Here is a 19920-nt window from a genome sequence, read left to right as displayed (position 1 = left end):
GTACATGTACAGATACTCACAATCTGACAAACACCACAGGCTTTCACAAATCGACTAATTACTTCCAATTCCTCTTTTTTCCAGCCAATTCGGTCCATCTATCTTGTACACCTTTATTCTCCCGCTCTTCATTCTCTCTCCAGGCAGTACGGTTGGTATGAACGCAGTCATGATGACATTCTGGTGGTGTGTGTGTGTGTGTTTGTGTGTGCGTGTGTGTCTGAGAGTGTGCAAGAAGAAACAACTGAGAGGATTAAACCCAGGTCTGCCTAATTAATCAGATATCAGCAGGCCTGCCTTTTTGAGGCGGTGCGTTATCTGTGTGTGTTGTGTGTTTGCGCACACATGTGAGTGCTACCGTGTGTGTCCATGCGAGTGTACATGGGATGAGAGTGTGTCCTTTACGCTGCTCTGATACTCATTATCCATCACCTCCCCTCTTCAGCGCAGCACTCAGTACACAGAGCTATTCATTATACTCGCCACAGACAAGTGACAATGTATGTGTCTGTGTGTGTGTGTGTGTGTGTGTGTGTGTGTGTGTGCGTATGGCTGGGTGTATAAACAGCAGCCGTGCTCAGGGTCTTAAATCAGTTCAGCAGCCGCCGGTGGCAGTGATACTAGTACTCAAACCTAACTAATTCCTCTAGGCCTTAGGACACTGAGTCATGGCACCTCATATATACTGCACTACTCACCTCAAAGCATGAACCAGAGGGTGAGAGAGACAGACAGAGAGAGAGAGAGAAAGAAAGAGAGGTTGAGTCAAAGTAGCTAATGAAAGGACAGCAGGCTGCAGCATGCTAAGAAATCACAAGGCTTACACAGTTGCAAAGACAACTGTTTGCATGTGTGGGGGTGTTTGGGTGTGTGTGTTGCCTATAAATACAGGCTCTGCAGACAGAGAGGTGACTGGAGCTCCAGGGGCTAGATGCCTCTGCCCACCCCGGAGCAACAGGGGCAACTCTGCTCCTGATGCCTGACTCACCCACACATCACTGCCTACACCAGCCGGGCAGCACAGTCAGCAGGCTTCAAAAATAACAAAGGGGCTTTTTTGTGCTTTTAATAAAAAGGTGGTGGAGCTTAATCAGACAGGATCTGGTGCCTGTTTGTCTGACACAGACAGGAGCTCTCTGCCTCAGTAGATTGTGAATTACAAATAGAACAGCGCGCACGTATTCTCACCTCGCACCACAATAAAAATAAAAAGCTGAGGTATTAAAAAAACATGACTAAGAGAACGCAATCCTTGTGTTCTCCAGCCGCAAACTGACACAAAAGGGGACGAGCAACAAAGATAAGAGGGAAAAAAATCCAATAAAAAAAGGTGAGTCCGCGATAGAATGAAAAGGCGGGACTGAGTAGTGGACTTTTCTATTTGAGAGAGACAGAGTGAGAAAGTAATCAGGCTGGCATGTAGGGTTGAGGGAGTGAAGAGAGATGAAGGGGAGAAGGATTGAGAGAGAGGTGAGGAGAGGTTGGGGCTGAGCTCTCTCTCTGTCTCCCTCTCTCTCTCTCTCTCTGTGGGGGTAATAAATCATTTGCAGGGTTCTGGGTCCCAGGCTGCAGTGGGCTGGGGAGCAAGGTGTCCAGGGACAGCCAGGAAGGAGGGGACCATCTGATTTAAGAGCCAGAGCAAGGGTGGACAGCTGGGGTAGCTGGGCCTCTCCGGAGCCAAGCCATCAGACACACACATGTACACACACTCACACATGTACACACCCTCAATAAACTTCCTACTGAGGCTCTCCTGTGTAGATTCTGCTTTGTGCGCTTGTTTTTATGTTTATGTATGTGTAATTAAGAGACACTGGGCACATGGGTTTGAAAAATATTTGCAAATACATTTGTATTAGAGACCAGTTTTGTATTTACCAAATATAAAGGGGAAAAAGAAGAAACCAAAAACCCACAACCCCCTCCCTGAGCACCTATACAAGCTTATTTCAGCCTTAAGGCCCTCCCACACCAAGCCGATGATCGGCCGTCGAACAGTTTGGAGCTGTCCGCGAGCATTCGTCGGCTCTAGTCTGCCCGTGTTGGAAGTTTTTCGGCAATTCAGCATGTTGAAACAGCGGCGGTGCCCGTCGGTGAGAAAAATCACTCTAATTGGCTGTTCAGTTTAAATGAATCAGTGCACGAGAAGCGAAACGGATGTGAGGAAAGCATGCCACCGAGTAAAGTCAAGAGGAAAAACACAGAAGGCTCTTCTCATTTTTCATCTTCATCTCATCTGTTCATTTCAATACACGGATATTTTCACAACAACATGGCCATCTGGAATGAAGCAAAGTGGTGAGTGAGAGTGGTGTGAAAATGGTCGGCAAACGCCGCTTTATTTCAGGTATGTATCATAATAACGGCTTGTATATACGCCGTCCTCAGCCTTCCGGTTTCCTTTTTTGAATGACAAATACAGACTACCTCCGCCTGCTGGTGTGGAGAGTTATTTCATCTATCGCAGGCGCAGAATGTACGAGCTAACTGGCCGTCAGCTGTCGTCTCTGTGGTGTGTTCGAGTTAAACTGTTTGGCCAAGACAAACGCGATGTGAGGCGACTCAACGGGCGGCCTTCGTCAACACTAGTTCTTTGATGTCGGGTTGGTGTGTCCCCAATTTTAAAGGAACAGTGTGTAGGATCTGGCGGTATCTAGCAGTGAGGTTGAGACTGCAACCAACTGAAGCCTCTTCCCTTTGCCAGGCGTGTAGGAGAGCTACGGTGGCCAACGCAAAAACGCGAATGCCCCTCTCTAGAGCCAGTTGTTGTGAGAGTAGCGTAGGTCATTCGGAGCAGAGCCAGCGCGTAGAGTGTGTGTGTACGTGGGAAGTGAGTGGTGAAGCAATAGAGAGCGGCGGCGACGGCAGTGAGTAATGTTATCGACTAATATAATATTACACTTCTGTCAATTGATCCCCCTAATTGTTACACACTGACCCTTTAAAGGGATAGTTCAGGATTTCTGACTTAAGGTCGTATGAGTTAATGACCACTAATTCAACCACCTGATGCTTATTTCATATTCTTACAACCACAGGATGGAGCTCTGAGAGTTCTATGGCATGTTTCACGTGTGTGTGTATGTAGACACTGACAAGGACAAATGTATGAAGGGGAATTATAACACCATCATGCACACATTGACAAGCACACCCGAGCGTTCGTGCACTCACACACAGCACATTAAGTGGGTCAGCTAGAGTGGCTCCTCTTCGTCCCAGTATCTCCAGGGACACCAACTAATTCAATCCTGTGTGGATATCATCCCATAGCTATTAGCAGTTCTGCACTCAGCTACACAAACCGGCCAGGGAACATGGCACAGTGCACACACACACATATATGACACCACCCCTCCCACACACAGATACAAACAAGACCGAATGTACAACAACACACATACAGAGTACAGGAAGTACAGAACACCTAATCCATCAGGTTTGCAAGTAAGGATCAGGGGGCTGGATGTCGGGCTGGGCGATGTGTCCAAAATCTTCTATCACAAGAGAGGTCATTTCATATCTCGATAATGATATATATCACGATTTAGCATTTTCTCTGTGAATTCAATAAATAAATAGTACATGTGAAATAGCCACATGGTAAAGCCTATATACTCCTGCAGTCATACATTAAGACTAAAACATACGAGACAATACAAAACCAATCTGAGAGCCATAACCTGTAAATTAATTCTAAAATTGGTTAAAACACTAAATTTCATTGCTAATGAGCGTGTACAGTAGAAGCTAAGGATGCACCGATACCAGATCGGATATCGGGCCGATACTGACTTAAATAGCTGGATCGGATATCCATGACAATAGTGCCAAACTATTCAATTTAATTCTATGTTTATATACTATATATACTGGATTTTTTATTATTGTTTAAGTTTTGACCAATTGCATTAAAAAGGTTTACACTTAAATGCAATTCCTGTTAATTTTAAAGATGTTTTATCAAGTTGCCAGTGTTTATTATTTTAAAACAATTCAGCAAAGGTAAATATATGTATTTATTTGTTACAGTTTGTTTTACAAAGTTGAGACAGCAATGTTTAAGTCAAGCCAGATGTTGAGAACACAACTGTGCCTATACTTAATCACATACTAATTATACGGCCTAAATGCTGCCATCCAGCAGACTTATACTTGACAGTGTCATGAATGTCACCGGCTGTGTGGCTTTACCTCGAGGTTCTTCAGCCTGTTTTGCCAGTTTACGGAGGGCTGCAGCAAATCCAGAGTGAGCAGACTGGGTAGCGGGGCTTCCATTGGCTACGATGGAGCCGTTGAGAGGCGACGGGGTGAGGGGGCTGACCGTCGCCGTGGTACGGGTCGCCGTGGAGATCATTCCTAACGATGGTGACTTTGGCTCATGGCTCATGCCTATAAATGGACAAAAGGGAGGAGAATGAGAAAGTTTTTATAATCAATATTGCATCCAAGAAGAACCAACAAAACACTTGAGTCATTAAAAACCTTCAGTCCTATATAAACGCATATACTGCAAGAAATATGCAAAGACCAAGTGAAGCGCATAGCTGTTTCCTTGGACACAGAGACAGTCGGGGCAGAGTGTGGTGCTGGGTATCTGTTTGTGACAGCTGGGGCTGAGGGGCTTTGGTTGTAGGGTCAGAGGTGAGAGGTTAGGAGGGCAGGTCACCCTTCCCGTGCTCAAAGAGCTCCAGTCTGGCTGGGTGTCTGCCGGAGGTCCATTGGCACAGAGTTTACACAACACCACTACTGGGTATGCTCCAACACTACTAGGGTGACTTTATTTCTTAGTGTCAGTATATTATAGTAGCGTAGATGTTAACAAATTCAGCGTAAACACAACCATTGCCTTCCCTGTTAAAACGTGACAAATTAGCAACTCGTTGGCTCCCTCACATAACTATCACTTAAGAAAAAGTGTCCTTTTTATATTGCGCTTTATCCAATTAATGCTGCCAGGGAGGTGCTACTAAGACCCTTCTCTAATCAGGAAGGAAGAGAATTATGTCAACACTGTAAGAGGAAATAAGCTGTGATGTTTAAAATACTGCCAGCTGGATATTTTTTAAATTTAGACAATGAGTTTTGAATGAATCTTAGGATTTTTTTACAGAGTAGAGACTTACAGAGTGTAAAAGAAAACCTTCAGTTCAACCCCCAAAAAATAAACGTAAATGCTACCTTGTAAAGAGATCTTTACTCAACAGAAAGTGAAAATGGTGTTTTTTTTTGTGTCATGTCTCTTTCAAGCCTCATATTTATAAGACCTTTGTGGTGGTTGGAGGCGGAGAGAGGGTGAGGAGGGTTGAGACGGCTGTCCCTTTCCTTCCTGTGTATGTGTGTGTGTTGAAAGGTGACACCGTGTTGACAGCCCCTCGGTCAGTGGAATCCCTAAATGCCAGAATGGCGTGTGATAGCGCTACGTGCTTGGGCAAAACACACACACACATTAAGGTTGGCTCAGAGAACAGTGTAAACTCAGACTAGTTTGTGTGCGGCAGAGGTATTAACCGTTACATCAAAACACACACACACACTCACTCCGGGGATTGTTCAGAGTCCTCCTTAAATCAACACTCAAAGTAAACTTCCAGCTAAAACAACGACTTCTAAGACAAAGACATTCTCGCTGAAATAAAAGCTGCTTACTAACAGTATATCAATAGCACAATTAGATAAGTAGGAGTTATATCTGGGTTTACCCCGGAGGCTGAGAGGGCTATAAAAAGATCATGTTGCCTCCTGAGAGGAGACCAGAGGCACAGCACCAAGTGTGTGTGCGTGCGTGTGTGTGTGTGTGTGTGTGTGTGTTTTGTTTGAGTGGACACACACACAGCGGCAAGTCAGGCATGAGAGAGTGAACATTCCCAACACCTCTCGAGTTGTCCTGCCTGTAACCTCCCAGTTACCCAGTGCACTCAAAATGAACCCGGCACACAATTAATAACGGGATCAACAATGACTACTGTCTGCAACACACACTACGCCATTGAGAGACAACACACACACACACACACACACTAACTGCCCCAGTCCAGTAACGTGACTTTGTCAAGACACTACTGCTCCTCCCTCTTTCTCTAGAGAAAGTCAGAAAAAGTCCGAGAGGCGACTCAAAGAAATACACAAGGAACTTTTTTTTCACCATACTATAGAGAACGAGCACGCTGTATTTAAAGCCTGTATCAACCACACACAGAAAACCACAGTGCACACATGTGAGTAACACAGTGAAAGAAGAGACAGACAAGCTTGACAAATACAAACACATATCCGGAGGTCTGGCAGCAGTTCGTGACCCCCCCCAACTCCCTCATAGATTAAAAGCGTGGCCGAAGCTCCTTACTGCACAAAGGAGTGGAGCCGCCTGGATCCCCCATGGCTGCATCTTCACGTTGAGCCCAGCCCAGCACACACCGGCAGCCACCGACAGGACACACACCATCTTCCTGCTCCCCTCTCTCTTGCTCTCCGTCTATCTATCTCCTCTCGCCCGTCCACCCTCTCTCTCTCCCTCCCTGCCTGCCTGCCTTCCTGTCTCTCTCGCTGCCGCTCACAAAGACCGTTTAGAGCTTATCTAACAAAGCAACACACCACACACGCTGCCTATCTCTCCCCTCCTTGCTCTAGCTCCCTCTCTCTCTCTCTCTCTCTAAGTGAGAAAACAGAAATTCTTAGCCTAGCAGCTGCTGCGATGTCACATGACCTCACCCACCACCCTCTCCTCCCCTCCAGCCCTCCCTTCTCACACTCTCCCTCACTCCTCCTCCTCCTCCCCTCTCAACCTATAATTCCTCAGTCATTTGTAGATAACAGACACAGGCATGCATGCCCTGCCAAGGCGGGCGGGAGGAGGGGGAGGGGAGAGGAGAAGAGGAGAGGAGCTGCTGAGGAGGAAGAGGAGGAGGAGGAGGAGGGGAGAGTGCTCAGCCGGTCACAACATCTGACCCCATTGCTGGGGAGCGACAGGCAGTGTGTATGTATGTGTGCATGTGTATATAGATGGATGGGGGGGTAGGTTAAATATGTGAGGCGCCCTTCCCTTCTTGAGACACAAAAAGAAAGAGAGAAGGAAAGAGAAAGAAAGAGGACATGTCCTGGCCTGTGTCAAGCCCGACAGCATAGAGAGAGAAAACCTTTTGTGGTAGAATATCTGCCTCAATTCAATTCAATTTGCTTTAATAGCATAATTGTTCTGTAACAACTGAAGATGCTCATCAAGAAAAATTTAAGTGTGCAACCACATCCCAAACAAAAAGGTAATGAAATACAATCTCTCTAAATAAACCTTTACCATATCATACAAACAAGGAAGTCAACAAGGAATAACAAAAACGTACAATCACACAGGCTACACGCAAAAAAAAACATGCACTACAATTACGAGGGGTTCTTATCAGGGTGGAGGAGACAAATGCGTAATAGCTGTCGGAGGTGGAGGGCTCAGGAAAAGGGTAAAAGCGTGGGTTTGACTTCCCCTCTGTCCATCCTGCTGTCATTGCAGGGGTGTGAATGAGTCGTTTCTTTAGTCATTTCCTCCTTCCGTCACTCGCTGCTTTTTCTCAGAACAGCAAGGGAGCGAGAGCGTTGACAGGGAGAGAGATTATCTTTGGGGTAAAGCTGCACGGTGGCCAGCATTGTGCCAAAGGCCACCTCTCGACAAAGCTCCTTTCTGTTCCTCAGGACTCCCCTGAGGAAACACAGGACCGCCACACTCTCCTCCGTCTTTGTCCCTCTCTTCCTGTCTAGCATCACGAGGATCACTCTCAGAGTGCCTCTTTGATGTTGATCTTGCCTGTCTGAAGAAGCTTGTATGAAGCAACCACAGCATCAAACCATACAATAACATATATAAAAACTATGCCAGGGTTGGGGCCGAAGGGGTTGCAGGTGCTAACATAGCTTTCCCAAAAATAATGCTTGTTCAGTCACCCTCTGCTGGTACTCAGAAATACAGTTGTAGCTCATGAGGCGTCCTGGTCGGCGAGGGGTTGACCAACTTTGTTGTAGGCTCGCCGTGGTAGTCGGTGTTTTACGAGTGTTACACAGTGTTCAGGCACACCGCCGTTTTGCTTCTTTATAGAAATAAATCCCATTTAGTTCATTTTCGTGTATCAGTGCTGTGTTATCAATACATAGTCAGACGACGGACGCTACAAACTAAAAGTGAAAGTGTCAGATTTCACACACAGGACAAGAGAGAGTTGACAGACAAGACGATGGCGGAGGACGGAGCGGTCACAGCGGCGCCGGGTGGAAACCTACAGCCCCACAGGGAAAGCTCTACCGGAGAGGTCAGACACGCAGCCATCCGACGGTAAAGATCAAAGTAAGCGCTCTACATATATTGACCGTCATCTTTTCTTGTAGAATGTCCGGTGTAAACAGTAACACCGGTGTTGGCACAAGTTTATTAACCGGTGGCAAAATTTCCTCACCATCACATCCCTTCTTTGTTGCATGTCACCCTCCATTTCTCTGCTGTCATTTCCTGTTAACCCTCCACTGTCTCTCCAATAAGAGGCAACGATGCCCAAAACATACAAAAAGAGAAGAGCAGCTTTACTAGCAGTACGCTAACCTCTGAAAGCTAATGGCTTACCAGTTCAACCACAGGATGGTTAAACACTTACTACTTCAAGGCACTGAAGATTAAAACATGCACAGCAGGATTAAGTGGAAATCAATGATAGTATTAAGGTTACGTAGGTGTGCATGGTCTAACAAAAGAGAGCTCTCTGATTCCACTTTTTCTTTTCTAAATCAGAAAACACAAGCCACATAAGTCAAGGCTCTCTTTTCAGATGAAGTAATGATGAATAGCATGATCTAAGCAACCCAGGATGAGTAATGTCTTGTAAATTTCCAGATAAGTGAGCCTGCCTGCAACTCTTAGCATCACTCAGTTACAACACACTTGCTCGGTATTTCAGGCTCTACGTTCTTCAAACATCCAGCAGATGGCATTGTCTCCCAGTTAATCAGAGGGAGTCCTCTGTAGATGAAACAGCACATGTCACAGCCCTTTAATCCAGGGATACACAAAAGGAAAATAGATTTTAAATGATACTGCTGTGGATTATTAGAAAGGACAAAGGCCGCATCTACTTGCAAGGTTTAGAGCCGTAATGCAAAAGTCTTAATACATATGAATAAATTAGACCTGTTGGCACCGTAGCAAACATTAAAACACTTTTGCCGACAACCTAAGGGGTTAAAAGGAGTCTGTTACACACCAAGCTTCCTGATGCAATTAACCCTTTGAATGCCGTTACGCCCTAAGGGAAAACAAAACAAAGCCCTGAAAGAAAAGGAATGTAGATTACAACAAACCACACACAAACATGATCCCGCCCATACACACACACACATATACACACACATACACAGAGCAGATTGACTGCTAAATGGCATACAGTAAACACACCGTTTTAACACCCCGCTGGGAGCAAAGCCGATCACTAACTCCCATAGTCAAACAAACACACTGACACACACAGTTCCACCCTTTTGCTGGTTGGAATGCAGATTACTCTCTCACTCACACACACACACACACACACACACACACACACACACTCACACACACGCACGCATATAAAATAAATCCTCTTGGCTCCTGTATGCCCCGGCCAGCAGGGAGATAATGCAGTGGCAGCTCTAGCGAGTGGTTAATCTTTAACCAGGAAGGGATTTGCCTATCAGCTCGTTAAAACTAGCAGGGCCGTGCTGCTGGCCCATCTATCTGATCCAGCCACCAACCTGGCTCGGTCAAGTCCAACGCAGCATGGACTGGAACTGTACCGCCTGCCTACTCTGTGTATTCATGCTTTGCTTCACTGGGGCAGCAGATGCCTCTTTTCCAGTGGCTTGGTATAGCACACTTTAGCGATGCCACAATATTGTGGTGCTGCTTAGGAACAGAGCCAAGCCGGTCAGTGTCTGCCCTCAAATGAGCAATAAATATGTCACTGTAATAAACTGGTTGGCTCAACATGTGTGGTCAGGCAGGCGACTAAAGCACCATTTCTAAAAGTCTTGCTGTGCTCAGCTTTGAATACTTTTGTAGCACCGGTGTAACACAGCCTCTGCGGTTAGGTGTTTTGTTCCACTCCTACATTCCTGTTGTTACTTTCCTTTAACAAATTGCACCCTCGCTGTTTCCTGATCATCTTCTTCTTTTCTGTACTATCAGAGCGTAAAACAAAACAAACATTTACTACTGCTTCACATTAAACCGTGTTCACCTACAACCTACTGGAAGGCTTTTATTGTCAAGAAGCTACAGGAAGTTCAGCTCAATTTGAATAGCAAACGACTGATTTTTTTTGTCCGTCAGGAGACCAGTTTTAAATACCGCAGGGATGAATAGTAAACAAGAGGTGGACTGAACTGGTTAGGTGAAGAGCTGAAGGTGACACTCATCATCAAGATAAGCAACACCTTTAACCATGACATCTCGTCGTAGATAATAGGAAACCCCCTTATTGCTCAGATCACAAGCTCTGATCTCAGCTGCTCATGATAGCACAGCGCAGGTATTCAAAAATGGACGCATGACTCAGTGGGAGAGCATACTTCAACCAGAGGACACAGGTTCAAACATCCACCCTGCTGAAATTACACAGAATGAGTAGCTGAGACACAGATACGGGAGAAATTTAGAGTCGGCTTGGTGAGTACATGTCATCATGAATGGTTGACTGACTTGTTAGCTGGCTAAAGATGTGCTGACAGGGGGATGAAAAGGATGTAAGAAGTTCAGCATGAAGGAAACTTTTCACAAAAGATAGAGATGATATAATAAGGGTGCCTAAAATACCAGCAACGTGGATGAAACCAACCTAGCAAAACAGGATGTAATATGAGCATAATAGCCACTACCACAGCCACATCATGAGTGCTTCACCCTTAAGTGAGCTTAAAAAAATTACACCTAGTACTGACGGCATTGACAGCAGGAAACAAAACTCTGTGGCTGACAAAATCAACATGTGTGTGATATAGTGTTTAAAAATATCACTCAAGTACTGTACCCATAAGCAGCCTTTGACGTTGTGATAAAAGAACAAAAGATGATCTTCAAGCTGGACCGGCAGGCACTCCAAAAAACAAAGTAAAGGTAGTTCATGTAGGTCGAACCAGAGAGCAGGAACCTAACCCTCAAGAGCAGCCGTAAAAGCTCATACACATGAATGCTAGGGCTTCAACATAAAGTGTAAATAGATGCATGTCATGATCTCTGTCTTGAAAACACATAAACCTGCGCACGCATGCGCACGCATGCACACACACGCACACACACACACATACACAGTATCCAGGAGCACAGCAGGATAAACCTGCTCTAGTAGTTCCAGGTTTGTTTGACTTCTGAGATGAGATGTCAGAGCAATCTACCCTCAGGCTCTGTAGAACGGATGTGTATGTGTGTATGTGTGTGTTCGCACACGCACACACCTGCGGCGGGTGCACGTCTGCGCGCATGCGTGCCATCTCTTTCACTCCATACCAAAGAGAAATCCTAATATCAGAGAAATCCTGAGACAGCGGCACAGTGGCTGCAGAGTGGCAGAATCAAAGGCGACAATTCCACTGGTAAATGAGAGAGAGAGAAGAAGAAAGGAGGGGGAAAAGAAAAGGGAGACAAAGAGAAACATGGGAGGCAGAGAGAGAGAGAGAGAGAGAGAGAGAGAGAGAGAGAGAGAGCAAGAGATCAATCAAGAAGCCGACAGAGAGAGAGAGAGAGAGAGACTGGGAGTATTGCCTGTGTCTGAGCTGTCATTATACAGCAGGCCTCCATTATGGAGCTACAGCAGAGAACAGAGTACATCTCCCTCTGACCTGGCTCGCCATCACTGTCTTCAACACACACACACAACCACACACACCTCTGTGCAAAGAGCAAAGAGAGCAGTCTTCCTGTCTTTTACCTTGTGTGGCTTTAAATGATACGGCTGTGTATGTGCATGTGCATGTGGGCGCACACCTTATTATTCATCCCTCACCTCCTACTTCTCATCCTCTCCTCCGAACCCCCCCTCCCCCCCTCCTTCCCTCTCTCAACAAAAAAACTGCCTGCCAGCAGCTTGCAACAACAACACAGAGATTTCAAAAGACCAGCCGGCATCTCTCTCCCTATCTTCACCTTCCTCTCTTTTATTCTCCAACACATACAGCCACAGAGAAGCAGATTGTGTCTTGAGGGTAGGCACGAGCTGAGATGATTTTCTCTCCTCTCCTCCTCCCTGCATCCGACGACTCACCCACCCCAACAGCGCCATTTCCTCTGTCTGTTAATTACATAGCGGCTGTGGTAGAGGTTGCTGGGGTTGTGTGTGTGTGCGCGTGTGCACGCATGTCATCTGGGGAGTGTGTGGCTGTGTTCTCGGAGACACCAGCGTGGGCGTATGACAGAACAGTCTGGTTACGCTTCACAACGCTGCTTAGAGAGTGTGAACACACACATGCAGACACACAAACACACATAAGAGCCTTCTGTCTGTGTCTCTGGCTCTTTGTGGTCCATGCCCCAGGAGTCAAGCTGCTGTCTGTATGGCTGTGCCCTCTGTAGCCTCTCGCTGAGGGGGACAGAGCCCGGCCGCTCCCCTGATGAGAGGTCCAGCTTCAGCCCTAGCCCAGCTGTTCAACTGAGAGAGGAGAGTCAGCTCTGACTCACAGTCATCATCATCATCATCATCATCACCGGGTCCTGTCGGCTCTCTCTTTTAATCAACCTCACCTGCTACAGAGACAGGAAAAAGTGGCAGTGTGGCTCTTCCCAGCAGGGCAGGGAGATATGACAGATGTTGCACATCTCACATGAACTCAAAGCACAAATAGAAGCAAACACGTACAAAGAAGGATCCGCCACGGAGCTCATCTTGGTTTCTGTACCTGCGATGCTGTTCGGTGCAGACAGCCCACACAGACCTGGATAAATTGTATTGTTCTGCACTGTAAAGCTCCCAGTGCCTGGGGACATCACTGCATGCAACATATTTCAGTTATCATCATCTTTCAACTTCCCCCCCTCCTTCTCTCTTCATCCCTCACTCTCTCCTCAGGAGATGAGCGCTGTTTTTGCCAGCTCCCCTACATGCACCCCTCTCTTCATCCTCTGTTCAACCTCTCTCTCCCCTCTATTCTCTTTTTCTCTCTGTGATGTACTCTGCTGGGTTGTGGTTGCCTAATTAGCACTCCAAGTGCTCTGCATGGGCCCTGACTCCCAAGCGGCTCCACCGCACACACACACACGCACACACTCACACAGCCTACACATACACAGCACCAACTTGACTTTCCATAGCAGGGTCTGGTTGCTGAGAGTTGCCCTGTTGTAATCTTGTAATTGGTATAATTGGTGTGTTCCTGCTAGTACATGTGTGTGTGTGTCTGAATGTGTGGATGTTGTATGGACTGATGAGTGAACCTCTTTCCTCTAGGCGAGAAGGAGACGACCCGTCGTCGCCATGGCCACACACATCTCAGTGAATAGCCACAACGACGCAGAGCTGAGACCCGTGGTGATGTCTCTTTATTCTTTTAAGTATTTGACTAGTTATTTGTAGAGTAGAAGCTCATCGAAAACATTTTACTAATTTACAACATTTTAAGGGTCAAACCAGATTATTCTGGTAGGATTACAGCATTGGTATTGCTTGGTTGTCAGCTGGAACAGTGGAATGTTTCCCATCGAAATCAGGCCTACGATGAATAGCACATTCATCGTAGGCCTGATGAGTTGTGCTGACAAATGAATGACCCATTCTTTCCAAAGTACAAATCCTCATGACTTCCCTTGTCTACGCAGGAATCAAGATTTCATTTCAAGATACAAGACACACACATTACCGCAGATTCCATATGACCTTCGCTTAAAGTAGAGCTGCAATGATTAGTTGATTAATTAATCAACAGAAAGATAATTGGTATTGGAAAGATAATTAACTATTTTGATAATCGATGAATCATTTCAGTCATTTATCAAGCAAAAATAGTGGAAAAATGCACAAATTTCTCAGGTTCCAACTTCTCAAATAGGAGGATTTCCTGCTTCTCTTTAGCATATATCAGAGTAAACTGATTACCTTTGGATTTGGGACTTTTGGTCAAACAAAACAAGTAATTTGAGGATAACACCTTGTGCGTTGGGAAGTTGTGATTGGCCTTTTTTTTCACTATTTCTTTGACATTAGCCGAACAATTAATAGAAAAAAATACTCAGATTTATTGATAATGAAAATAATTGGTAGTTGCAGCTAGGGCTGGGCGATATGGCCAAAGTCTTCTATCACGATATAGGTAATTTCATATCTTGATAACAATTTATATCACTATATAGCACGTTTTCTGGTAATTAATAAATAAATATCTATATGATATAATCTATATGAAATAACCACATGGTAAAGCCTATTTGTGTATGCTCCTGTGTGAATTAAATACTTGACACATGGAAAGTACTGAGTATTTTCTCATTTTAAGAACTTGAGTTCAAAATTAACATAACAGTTTTAAATGAAATTATAGAGAAAAAAATGACTAAATATAGGCCCAGCCTATATCGCAATATAAACAATATAGAAAAATATATGCAATAGACATTTTTATATCGTTTTCATGGTATATATCATCATATTGCCCAGTCCACTCCCAATGAGCAGCATGAGTCAATTTCCAAATTGCATGTATTCAGAATATTTTTTATTTAATACTATATGAAAGTCATGCAATAGCTTTCATGTGGAATATCTCCTTCCTGTATCTGTTTAGATTTTGCGGCAGTGCAAAGGGAAAGCACATATGGTTGATGTGAAACTGAGATAAGAAACAACACATATGGAAGATGTGAGATGAGATCTAAACAGATTATTTTTAAAAAGAACAGCGCCCCCAAAAATGGATACCCTTTAGTAATGCAAATACCAGCCAGATAAAACAAGTCTAGTTGGCAACGAGATCTTCTGTGAGAGCACGTTTAACACGGCAACTGTGGCCTCCGCCAACACAGGCATGCAACTCTGCCCATGAGCAGATTAAAACACATGGCCACAAAACCCACTTCACTTCTTCAGGCACATATCTGACCTTGACCTCATACACAAGGAGGCATGCTAACAAACAGACACACACAATATGACAGTCAGCTGATGGAGCAGATATCTCGGACAGAGAGACAGAGTGAAAGAGAGAGAGAGAGGAAGCGAGAGAGGCAAACAGACAAACATGCTGAAGAGAGATAGAAGCAGACACAGATAGAGAGGGAGAGAGAGATGATGATGTGATAGCAAAAGAAAAGGCCTTTGTTGAAGAGTAGCCTTTAGCACAATGCTGGGTTATACTGTGAGAGTGTGACTGGAGAACGCACAAAGACAAGACACAGACACACACTATGATACGCACAGAGGAACACACACCAAAATACTGAATGAAAGAGGCCCTATTTGGTGAGGGCAATAGTCAAGTATGGTCAGTATTGAGTGTGTGTATGATTCGCTTATCTACTGCTCTCATGTTGCCTGTGTTGTATTTGTTTGGCCAATGCTTATCAGGCCCTGGGGTTATGAAAATGACAGCAGCAAACATCAGCTACACAAACATACACATAATCTTAAGATATCTAGAACGAGGTGTGGTCTGGTGAATTTAGCAAGAGTGACTTTTATGTGAATGAAAATGTTTCCTTTTTTGAATTTTTTGCCCTCAAGACAATTTAATCCAAGCTGAAGAGTGAAAATACATACAAAGTTAACATTGTGAAAAGGTTGCTGGTAATTACTCCACTCATCACTGTGCCGTGTGTTCCTGTCTGAATGAAAATCACACTGGATACGAAAGCAGCTCGTGTCCAATACAGTTCAGGGAACAGGTCTTGAAGCATGGGATTTCATGACGACAAAGAAACTCTGCCACAACTCAACTGGCTTGCATTGCAAGTCATTTGAACGGCGCAACAAGCACAACGCTCAAGTTTGGCAAACACAAATACAGAAAAATGATGACAGTAACTAACTGTGGAAACAACAATAAAAGCAAAGGTCAAGCCGAGTCAAGAGAAACAGTAAAAAAGGTGGTTAAGTAAAGTGAAACAAATGTTGAGCTTAAAGGGACTGTATGTACAGGTATGTGAACAGGTTGTAAACTAACCTAAAAGATGAGACCTTCCACGACTTTCTGTGTTTCCTCTATCAGCCTGTAGACTGCTTTTAATGTGAAAAATGCGGGCCGGTTTTTCCGGGAAAATCCAACAGCTGTGGCGCCATGTGCGCGCGCTAGTGCCTTTACTCTCTTCAGCTACGCTACAGGGCTAACAGTGTGCAACGATAACGTTCGGCTAGATATGGAGTCCGCTATAACGCCAACAAACGACCAGCCCCCACCACAACACAAACTCCAATTATATCTAGTGAAGCCCGTACGGCAAAACAGGAATGTGAACGACGTCGGGGGGAAAACTAGGATCAACATCAGCCGGGCCTTCGATTCATGGAGGGACCTTTGTTTGGTTTTGGGTATCAAAACGGACCACAAGTTGGCAAAATCTATATTGGACAGATAAGCTAACATTACAGCCAAGCATGTGAAATATATTGTAATTTTGTGGCTTTAGCTGGCTAATGTTGCTAACGTTAATCAACATGATGCCTGTCAATCACGTTCAGTCTTGTGTGTGTCATTTCACTGTTTTGACCGATGCTCGCTCGCGTCTATGTAGTGCAAGCACAAGCATGAGCAACAGGATTGACTGACTGTTGTTGACTTAACAGCAACAGGTTTCACAGTTAACAAGCAATTTCTGATTCTTACATAAAGCCCTTGTAAGAAAAAAACAACAACATAAACTCAATTATCCTGCTCCTGAAGAGAGATGGGTCAAATCAGGTGACCTGGCACCTGTTAACATCTGCCTGCCACACCTAAACACACCCACAGATGAAGATATGAGAGTGAACAAGAGAGAGAGAGAGGCGTATTATCTACAGTGGATTCACAAAAACTTCCACAGTACATATACTATACTGCCCAGGTAAATCTAAGCTACGATCTGTAACTGTTTTTACTACTTATCTCTAAGTGAGATGTACACAAAGTGTATGTGATACGTTCAAGGTTGTATGCAAAGTGGGACAAACCATTACAGAAAGACTTGATTCTCATTTAAACTCTCATAAAAGCAACTTTTGTCAACAACAGCAGGTATATAGAAACTAACTGTAATAACTGTAGAATATTTAATGCAGCTTTTATTGGGAACCAGCCCTTGTTTACACTATATTACCCGCAAACCTCTTCCCAGCTATCATTACAGATCAGGCCACTGTTTTGGCCTGATATCTAACAAGTTTCATCGCATGTAATTTAATCATCTTCTAACCATAAATTAATGTGGTGTGTCACTAGGTGTGTGAGAGCGTGCCATGCTGTGTGACAAGCAAATAAGCACCACACCCTAAACACCCCCCCTCACACAATACCTGAGGGTGAAAAATTAAGTATTGTTTAACGGCAAACGGTGACTCAGGGACATGCGTCTCTACAGTTTATAGAGCAGGTTTGGCTTGCTCTCACACACGGAGAGTAAACACACGTACGCACAAAGTGATAAGCAGCTTTATCAGTGAAATATGGAGCAAAAACCAGTAGGCATGAGAACAAACGTCATGAGCCACAGGAGGTTTTGGGTTCTCCGGCTATCTACTTCTCTATCTAACTTCTTCCTCTACCTGTGAATCTGTCTGTCCGTCTGCCCAACTTTCTGTTCGTCTTCCCTTCAGATAAATACTTTATGACCTGTTTGTTCAGCTGTCTTCACTGGTCATCACATTTACAGCTTACCTTTACTACCCGTTTTTACACCCAGTAAGGGACGCTTAGAAACACACAATCACTCACACTTATTCTCTCCATCCAAAACGAAAAAAAAAAAGGCATCAAACAGGGCCGACTGCCACAAAATCTAACAGGCGTACCTGGAGAGTTAGCTAGCTAGGGACACAGAAGAAGAGAGATCAAGAGAGAAGCCGACAGAGATGAAGAGAGAAAGAGGTGGTAGACGAGATGGAGACATGTTGGCTGAGGGAAATGTGTATTTCCTAAAAATCCAACAGTGATTTCTCTTCCATCACACAGCCAGACCACACAGCAGCCCAGCCCTGACACACAAAGAGAGCGATGTGCATGCACTGTGCACCCACATTTTCATACCACCTCAGGACATTGTTGTAATGCTAGTCAAATCCAAGCCTCGCCCAGTCAAACACATCCCATTCTCTCTAATAGGGAACTATGTAAACCCATGCAAAGGCCTCTCTACAGTCTATGCTATTCAAAGCCATCAATGGGGGCTGTTGATAAGGAAATGCAAAGTGGGTCACCTTTAACTCCAGGCTCCTTGTGTAAACAGTATGGGGAGCTGCTTGGGACTCTCCTAATCACTCTCTAAACAGAGCCAGGTGCTGTTGCCACAGACAAACTGTCACCAACACTCTGCTCAACACAGCTGCCGTCTAGCCCCCAGACACTCGCAGCACTGCAGGCTACCGCAGCATGACAAACAGCACGACGACACCTGAAAACATGCCAACGTAGTACAGGCGCTATCGCAGTGTAAGGGTTCGACAAATTTTAAATGGCACATCACAAGCGAGAAAATTCTGTTCCTCTCAGAGCAAGATTTGCATAAGTAATCTCGCCACTCTTATCATGTCCTGAACCATCAGACATGTGTAAGTCTGTGACGAGGGAGGATAAATCCACCTAAAGTTAGCTAACTCACAGCTTCTTGCCAAGGAGGTTATGTTTGTTACCGTTACTTAGATCGTCTCTCTGTAAATAGAACCTGACAAAAACTTTATCTTCATGAAATTTGGTGGACAGATAGAGACACGTTTTGCATTTCAGAAGAGATCCACATGTGAGATTACTGCCACTGGACAATTTGACGTTTTTTGCTATTACTATGACCCCTTAGGAAATGTTTGCAAGGTCAATAATCCAATATGAGTTACAATATAAGCCTGTGTGAAAGAAATTTGGAGAATGTTCACTATTATTGTTTGTTCTCTTACTTTAAACCAGACAAAGTGGATGTCTACCAGGTAGGGAACAAACTAAACCGCATAGAGAAGTTGTGTTGTGGTTCACAATAGGCATACAATTTACTACTTCATGCCACAAAACAATAACAATAATGATAACGCATATAACCTTACAGTATACTGTGGTGTCAATGACAAAAAAAGACACAGTGTGCACAACATAGCAGGCAGACGGGCCACAACTGCAACACATTAATGCCCAAAACACTTTACAATGGCCCACACACTGTCTCCATTATCTCCATCCAGTAAAGTCACTTGTAGCTCCCATATCTTGTAGCAGTGACTGATCCTAATCTATCAGCCCCTTGATATGCTCCACAGATTAAGTTAAATGTTATTAGAATAACACATTTGGAAAAAAAAACACTAATGCATGACAGTAACTATTCTATTGTCTTAATGTTTTCAGTATAATATTGTTGGTTAAGAAGACACATAATGCTGAAAGGCGATGATCAGGGATTAACCTGTGACAGCAGTGACGGGTCAAATGCTGTGTCAAGTGTGTGTGTTCATATGGGGGGATTTCCTGTATGGAAGTGGTAATAGTGCAGCGGTGACCGCCATCAGTGGTATAGAGGTGATAGTTCAGACAGAAGATCAATCACTAATACAACTGGAAAGCCATCTGCGAGCACATACATCCACTATGGATTAATCTGGATCAAGGCCTTCATCAAAATACACATAGTGATTGACAACCATAGGATACATACATGTGCCATATGTAATTTTTTTTTCATTCATTAAAGCTGCAGTGGGTAGAATCGGAGCAAATATATTATTATTACTATTCTTATAAAACAGTCACTATATC

At 44.4% G+C, this 19920-nt stretch overlaps 1 protein-coding gene across 4 annotated transcripts in view; it reads right to left on the bottom strand.

Moving 5' to 3' along the window:
- gse1 (Gse1 coiled-coil protein) overlaps positions 1-19920 on the bottom strand; it is a 192882-nt gene that overhangs the window by 25800 nt on the left and 147162 nt on the right. For all 4 annotated transcript variants that reach the window (XM_037789400.1, XM_037789390.1, XM_037789417.1 and 1 more), the window contains one exon: positions 4195-4392. In XM_037789400.1, the coding sequence (XP_037645328.1) occupies positions 4195-4392 (198 nt within the window). The remainder of the gene's footprint in view (positions 1-4194; positions 4393-19920) is intronic.

The sequence above is a fragment of the Sebastes umbrosus genome, chromosome 2, assembly GCF_015220745.1.
Source record: "Sebastes umbrosus isolate fSebUmb1 chromosome 2, fSebUmb1.pri, whole genome shotgun sequence".
NCBI lineage: Eukaryota > Metazoa > Chordata > Actinopteri > Perciformes > Sebastidae > Sebastes > Sebastes umbrosus.
Note: the sequence above shows the minus strand (reverse complement) of the source record. Positions and strands in the feature narration are given on the sequence as shown.